Source organism: Scomber scombrus, chromosome 4 (genome assembly GCF_963691925.1).
Source record: "Scomber scombrus chromosome 4, fScoSco1.1, whole genome shotgun sequence".
NCBI lineage: Eukaryota > Metazoa > Chordata > Actinopteri > Scombriformes > Scombridae > Scomber > Scomber scombrus.
Window position 1 is genome coordinate 25,063,529 of NC_084973.1, and position 7,784 is coordinate 25,071,312.

General features: G+C 38.6%; 1 protein-coding gene across 1 annotated transcript; it reads left to right on the forward strand.

Moving 5' to 3' along the window:
- Window positions 1-3,530: 3,530 nt before the first annotated feature.
- Window positions 3,531-7,540, forward strand: zgc:114041 (uncharacterized protein LOC574425 homolog). The gene is made up of 4 exons (XM_062417907.1): window positions 3,531-3,732; window positions 3,816-3,959; window positions 4,897-5,679; window positions 7,356-7,540. Exons 1-4 carry the CDS (start codon window positions 3,531-3,533, stop codon window positions 7,538-7,540), a joined length of 1,314 nt encoding a protein of 437 aa, XP_062273891.1.
- The last annotated feature ends 244 nt before the right edge of the window (window positions 7,541-7,784 follow it).

Genomic DNA, 7,784 nt, shown 5'->3' on the forward strand with positions numbered 1-7,784 from the left:
AAGATTGATTGATTGAAGCCTCTTTTCTATAGCACACTGAGTTCAAGGGAAACTCAAAAACCACATTGATGATCTATTCAGAATTAGGGTTAACACTGTATCTGCAAATATTCATTACATAAGAAGTTGATCATAACAGTTGACACAAACTGAACTGGCCAGCTGGAGACTTGGTTTGCACCCACCCTGCTTGAATGTCTGTCAGCCTATAAATGTCTTTACGTCTTCCTGGAAGGTTGTCCAGTAAGATGAGCCCGACCTTAAATCTGTGCTGCTGGAAAGACTTAAGGCATAGTTAGTGTCATAAAAGTTTAAAACAATCACTTGATTTCTCTCATGTGATACAAATCTTTGGAGCTGAAGCTGTCATCTACAGTACAGTGAACAAGAAACCATTTGAACATTTTAATCCCTGCAGGTACTGACGGTGTAGATGGTACTAATTGGGCCTCATTATGTAACTGCTGTAACAGCAGTAACTGCTGTAACTAAATGTCAAGACTTCAGAGGAGAGCTGTAATGTTCATCAAATGAGTGATAAATACTGAAAAAGTAACAATAAATATAACAAAAGCAAGTAAAAAATTAAATTTTGAACTAGAATCAGTGATGAAAAGTTACAAAGTATACATTTTAGGTAATTTAGTTAGTAAATTAGTACTTTAGAGAAAAGTATAGTTTTCTTTACTCCTGGTTTCTCTGATTTCTATGTAAGCCTGTAGCTGCCAGAAAGAAAATGATATAAAAAATGATATATGAAGAGAAATACTTATGGTGAGTCAAAATTGTCAAATATTTGTTGTCAAATTTTAATTCAAAAAGTAGAATTTTCATTTCAAATCAAAATTGTATTCTTTTGTTAATAAGGCTGAATTACTGCGTGACTCAAATTTTGAGGTAATTCTTGGGATGAGTAAACATTTTGATTCTGAGACAAAAGTATGGTAGGCTATAGTACGGTAAGTTGCAATCATGATTTAGATAATGACTGCCAAATTTACATTATATGTCAAAAATCTTGACTTTAATTTCTAGTTCAGAGTGTGGCAGAATTTGTATGGGGCGCCCATTGTAAAATTTCTGTTACAGTTTTATAGGTGATATATTTTGAATATTTAGCTAACTTTACTCACATTTAGCTCATTTTTCTTTCATTTAAGACAGAAATCCATGTAAAAACAATGTTATATATAATTGTTAAAATGTGTATAGCCTATGTGTTTAGATTTAAGATTTAGATTTAGATGTAACATTTATATTCTTAAGGTGCACAGTGAGTATTTAATGTGAATATAATATTAAGACTTGTTTAGCAATTCCTAAAAAGGTAAAAAGTCAGCTCACCTGCACATATTATAACCATTGAAAACTGCTCAGGAAAGCAGTTGAAATTAGTCACAGCGTCAGGAAAACAAGTTTATCTACATGGAAACACTAGAGTCCTGTTTAAAGCTCATTTTGATATTATTATATTTTATTTTTATATTACTATATCATTTTGATATTATATTTTATTTTGGTATTTGTATATTATATTTCAATTGTATATTATTATATCTCATTGTTATATTATAATATTTAAATTTTATATTATATCTCATTTTTATATTATTATATTTTATTTATATATTATTATATCTCATTTTTATATCATTATATTTTATTTTTATATTATATCTCATTTTTAATCCCCTCTGGCTCAGCCTCCTGCGGATTGGACGCCATGACGGTGAATACGTCACGTTACGTCACGCTGCTGAAGTCCTCAAAGGAGGTTGACGATGATGAGGAGGAGAAAGAGGAGGAGGAATTGCTCACACCTGTTTTAAATCCACCTGAGCGCATGTGTGCTGCGACGCTGATTTAATGGACGTGAAGTAAAATGCGAAATAATGTCTGACAAACATTTTACTCCGGTTTTAATGCGGTTACCTTAAAGTTGTGAGTAAGGGCGCACAGATGGTTTGGAGGGCGCAGTTGCGGTTTAACCAAACAGAGAGAAGTGTGTAGCAGGCAGACAGGAGGACTGGGACTGTAGCGGATTAAATGTGAGTAGGAATGTACTAAACATTTTCCTTTTTTGTCCATTTAATACTTTGTGAGCTATGTTGTTCTACGTGTGTGTGTGTGTGTGTGTGTGTGTGTGTGTGTGTGTGTGTGTGTGTTTTATAAAAAGCCGTATTTACAGATCAGCTGTCTTGCATTGTGTTAAAAGCCTCGTTCAGTGTGACAGAAACACCAATTCAAATGCTCACTTAAAGGATAGGTTCACAATTTTTCCAAGTCTTAAAACAACAGTCAGGTATTCAGATTAACACTACAAGAGGTTTTACTGGCTGTAATCTTTCTTCCTGTTCATAGTAGCTGTTAAAATAATAACCCCTTCAAATACTCTTTCATTGTAAATAAGTGATGAGGGACAAAATCCACAGTGTGTCCACACAGTCATTTAATGCATTTAAAAGTTGTAAAGCTTATATGAGGCTTCTCCAGTCTAAATTAGTCATATCAAGTGGATATCTGTCACATTTAGTCTTTTTAGCATCAAATTCCCTCTTTGTGTTTCCCTGTTGAGCTGTGGTGGAAGTATAGTGACAAAAAGAGGAAGTTTGACACTAAAAAGACTAACATTTAAATATATCTGCTTGATTTGACTCATTTGGACGGCTGAAGCTTCACATTAGCTTCAGATAGACTTTTAAAGTCATTTTTGCACAGGAGGAGGACTGCAGATTTTGTCCCCCATCACTTACACTGCAAGTACATCATGAAGGGGTCTTTTAATGGTCAGTATGAGCAGGAGAAATGATTACAGCGAGGAAAAACCTATTTTAAATGTTAAATGTGGCTCCTGATTAACTTGAACAATTGTGAACCTGTCCTTCTTTTACATGTTTTTATTAGTTTAGTTTAGTTATAGACCAGGTGTTGAAAAGCTGGTGATGTTGTATTGGATTGTTTCTGATATATATTTTAAAGCTGCAACCAACTAACAATTATTTGGTCTTTGTCAGATAATGGTGATAAATGCCAATTATCTTGTCTGAAATACACAACCTCAAATGTCTTGTCTTGCCCTAAGGCTTAATACCATACAGGGCTAAAGAAACCAGAAAATGTACATTTTTAGAGGCTGAAAACAGATGATTTGAGCTTCTTTTTTTTCTTAAATGAATGACTCAAAGTGATTAATCGATTATCAAAATAGTTGATGATTAATTTTCTGTGAAGCGTTCAATTAATCGATTCATTGTTGCAGCTCTAAATATTTTTCATAATTTAGATATGGGCTAAAATATCAAAGTTTGAGTAAGATAGCATGGTCGCTCTAAAACACATTCTCACAAAATGCATAACTTATCGTTGAAGATGGTTTGATGACCCAACAAAACTTTTTTTACTGCTCTGCATCAGTGTGCAGTTTGCATACTCATTTCCATGAGCTTTGTCTGCTCTGTTGGTTCTGCAGTTTATTGCATGACAACCGTCCGGCTCAGGCAGCAAACGAGAGCGTCCCACAGGCTCTGAGGATGAAGGAGAGGAGAGCCATTCCCCCTGATGGGGGTTACGGCTGGGTGGTGGTCATGTCGGCCTTTTTCATCATGGGCCTCACCGCTGCTGTCCTCAAAAACTTCGGCCTCTTCTTCCTGGACATCCAGACCCACTTCGGGGTCCGGACAAGCACCACTTCCTGGGTCACTTCCACAACGATCGCCATGTTTCACCTTGGAGGTAAAGATGTGACGTGCTCAGCTCAGACTTCTTCTTTTTATTCGAGGTGTTTTTGTGATGTTTAGTTTTCATTTTCTCCTCAGCTCCAGCAGCCAGTGCGCTGACCTTACAGTCTTCTCAGCGAGTAGTCATCATAGTCGGAGGCCTGCTGTCCTCCGCGGGGATGTTGCTGGCATCTCTGGACCTCAGTCTGCCCTGGCTCTACCTCACCATGGGAATCCTGCAAGGTAGTGCACTCAGACCTTTAACCCCAGGATGTACTGCTGCTGTTTTGACCTCCTATTTGGTTTTAGTCTGAGGAATAAAAAGTTAAATGTGCCACCATGAGACACTGGTGGTGCCACCATGAGACACTGTTAACTTTTTACACAGTCAACACACAAACCACACAATCTTGTCCTATATATAGAGTTAAATATTTCCTAAACTCAGAATGATCTGTATTTTCCATTTATGATGGTAGGAACAGTGTTTTGCAAAGTGTACAGTGGAACAGGTTGGATGTAAGGAGGAGGGAAGAATAACACACACATAAATGTATGTTTTCGACAAAGGTAAAGTTGAGAATAGAGTGCAGATGCCGATCTGTTTTTATGGAAAAACGCATCTAATTCCTGATGCTCCACATAATGAGAAACCAGTAAATAAATACTGAAGTTCATAAAATAAATCAGAAAAAAATGCATGAATGAAACTAGAGACCATACTTTCTAATTCAACTTTTCTAATGCATATTGTAAAAGAAACTTAATTTTCAATTTTTTTTTTTATCATTGAATCCTCTGGGAGGGTTTCTCAATTTAATATTCAGTGAAATTTCTTTTCAAAATATAATTGAAAAGGCCCGTTATAATTTACCAGAGCCTAATGGACCATATTTCAAAAAATGTACTTAAAAATCATATAAAACAATTTCTTTAGTGTAGATTAAGTTTCTGCCAGTCAACTAATTGAGAAACTGAAACTAGCAAATATTTGGCTTTTTTTCGACTAATCAATTATACAAACAGTTGTCGTTGACCAATCAATTAATCACCCAGTTGTTTCACCTCTGTTTTATATCCATCCTTTATTTATTGAAACATTATCAGAGGACCCCAGTCTTCCCAAAATGAATAAATCCCAGCTGTAGATTGTAAACAGGTTTCCCTCCTCTGTTTCTAGGAATGGGTATTTCCTTCTCATGGATTCCCGCCAACAGCATGGTGAGCCACTACTTTGATCGCTGGCGTCCCATCGCCTACGCCATTGCCAGCTCGGGGGAGTGTGTCTTCGCCATCATGTTCGGCCCCCTCTTCCAGTGGCTCATTGAGACGTACAGCTGGCAGGGTGCCTTACTCATCATCGGAGGCCTTCAGCTCAACCTGTGTGTCTGCGGCGCTCTCATGAGGCCGCTGGAGACCGTCCAGAACCCGATCCAGCAAACCAAAGACGGTGTAGAAGCAGACGCTGCTGTGCTCCCGCCAAAAAGGAAACCCCTCTTCCACTTCTCCTTGTTGAGAAAGCCTGAACTTTTACTCTACATCCTGTTCGCCATCTTTGCGGCGGCAGGATTTTTCATCCCTCCCCTCTTTCTAGTGCCCTTCGCCAACAGCTTGGGGATAGATAAGTACTGGCCAGCCTCCATCCTGTCTGTTCTGGCGTTTGCCGACCTGGCGGGGAGGCTGATCTGTGGTTGGGTAGCCAACATGAGGCTGCTGAGGAACCTGCAGCTGCTCACCATGGTGGTCACTCTGCTCGGGGTGGTGCTCCTGCTGCTGCCCATCGGACACAACTACTGGAGCATCCTGGTGTTCTCCTCACTCTACGGCTTCCTGTTTGGCTGCGTGGTGGCCATTCACGTCACCTCCATCGTGGACATTGTAACCCTGGAGGCATTTGACAGCGGACTGGGGCTCTTTATGCTTTTCAGGAGCATCGGAGGCTTCATCGGTCCACCTGCTGCAGGTGAGCAGTCTGTATTTAGATTCTTTATCAATTTTCTGGTGGGAAAATGCCTAAACAGGTTTTCGGCATCCACACAACTTTATTATCTCTGAATCTGAACACAGAAACAGCATATGACTCAGGTTATCAAATGCTTCACCGTTTAACCTTTGCTTGCCTGCCTGAGTGGTGCTACTGTTATTATATAACTATAAATTTACACTCAATAACAAATGTGTGGCTCTGGGAAACAGTCTCTCTCACTGAGTGTCAAATACATGAAATTCCTGGAAGTTAAACCCATGTTTGAAGATGTTTCAGCTTGTTCTTCTATCCGTACTTTTAAATGATAATTTTACAGATATTCCAACGAGCACTGTTATCATCTGTCTTGGTGAAATGAAGCCACACTTTGGACTGTTTCTTCCTCTCCAACATGACTCATGTTTTTCTTTCCAGCAGCATAGGCGCATCAGTTAGACATCACTGTTTTGCATATAGCAACTGTCAGTAAAACAGGAAGGAAATAAGTTCTGAGCCGTATGATTCCAATGGATCCGACATTTTGGAGCCAGTTCTCGATTCCTTAATTTGGATGTTCAGGTAGGAAAAATGTGGCTCAGGTGAATGAGTATAAAAGACATGCAAAGAGCTTATCAGTCACATACTTCTGTGTTTAGTTTGGGACCAGAAATGTGGCGTAACAGTGTTCAGTGCAGAACTGAGACATGAGGTTCAGGACATCCTTTTTTAAAAAGTTTCAATATTGGTGCTGATATGAGTTTCCTTTAGTTCGGGGAATATAAACATGTGTTAACCCTCTTCTCATTTCATTAAATAACACTTTATTGATGCCTGTGGAAAATAACAGCAGTCCATTAAACAGACAAAATGAGTAGAACTACATGATAAAATACCATTTCAAAGACAGCTAGTTATAATACACTAGTGAACTTATATGTGCATTAAAGATATAGTTCTTATGTCAGACTGATCGGTGCATCAGTTTAATAATGAATGTTCCCTATTTGTTTTATGGGTCTGCATTATCTGAATAATACTTATAGTCATTAAGTACTAACTGAAGGTTCTTCATTTAAAGACCTGCTGTGTTTAAACCCAAGTAAATAATAATTCATCATTGCTTTATATTTTGAGGTTTTTTGCTCTATATTTGATCAACTTTGGTATTATCAGCTGACCTACTGTGAACTGGCTATGGCATCTCTCCCATTGACTGTTGTCTCTCCTGTAAACATCCCAAGAAATTATTAGGAAATTGCTGATCAGGAAAATACTGTCTCCTGTTTTGTGAGTTAGATCATCAATATAAATAAGCATTAGTTGCCACCTTAGATGGTTGTTTTGCATTTGTTTCATTCCTAAAAGAAACACTTGGCATGCATGAAAGTAACATACATTCTTTTAATATGACTTGCAACACTAGGCAAGAACAACCTGTACCTGTTTTAGTCGGGACAATGATTTCAACACAGACTAAAACCTCTTGTTTATAGCTCAGCTCTAAAGCACGACAGAAAATACTTTTTTTTTTTTTCTTTTTCTTCATCATGTGTTTAATTCACAGTAAAGGTGACAGCAGGTTAATGCACTCCTGAAGGAAAAGATACTTCTGTTTTCAGCGCTGGTACACTGTGTGGTGACCCATTCCTTTTTCTTCTGCACGTCCTCCGCAGGCTGGCTGGTGGACGAGATGAACGACTACGGCGTCGCCTTCTACTTCTCAGGCCTCTGCCTTATTACATCTGCGGTGTTCGTCGTCCTGGTCGACCTCCTGATTCAGAGGAGGAAAGACGTGAAGGCTGAAGGTCAGCAGGCGATGAACCAGCTGGAGGACTGGGAGGGAGGGAAAGTCAAGTGAGACACTGTTGCATAAGGATTTTTACCTGAATGAGCCCGAGGAGCCAGTTTGTTGCCTTGACAAGCTAGTGAACATATGTCAGCAGCTGGATGATGTAACCCAATTTTACTTGTGATGTGGGTTTAGGTCACCAAGTACAGACAGGTTTTTATTTACCTTTTTTCATCACAGCATTGTGTGCTGGTGTCACAACAGCCTTTTTAGGTATTTTTTAATTGGAAACCAAAGAAACGCACCAGTGTGC

Bases quoted from the DNA above. Each gene is read 5' to 3' on its own strand.
- zgc:114041 (XM_062417907.1), top strand. From the start codon at position 3,531: ATGAAGGAGAGGAGAGCCATTCCCCCTGATGGGGGTTACGGCTGGGTG. The intron at 3,960-4,896 runs GTAGTGCACTCA...CTCTGTTTCTAG, and splicing joins CACCATGGGAATCCTGCAAG to GAATGGGTATTTCCTTCTCA. The intron at 5,680-7,355 runs GTGAGCAGTCTG...CGTCCTCCGCAG, and splicing joins CATCGGTCCACCTGCTGCAG to GCTGGCTGGTGGACGAGATG.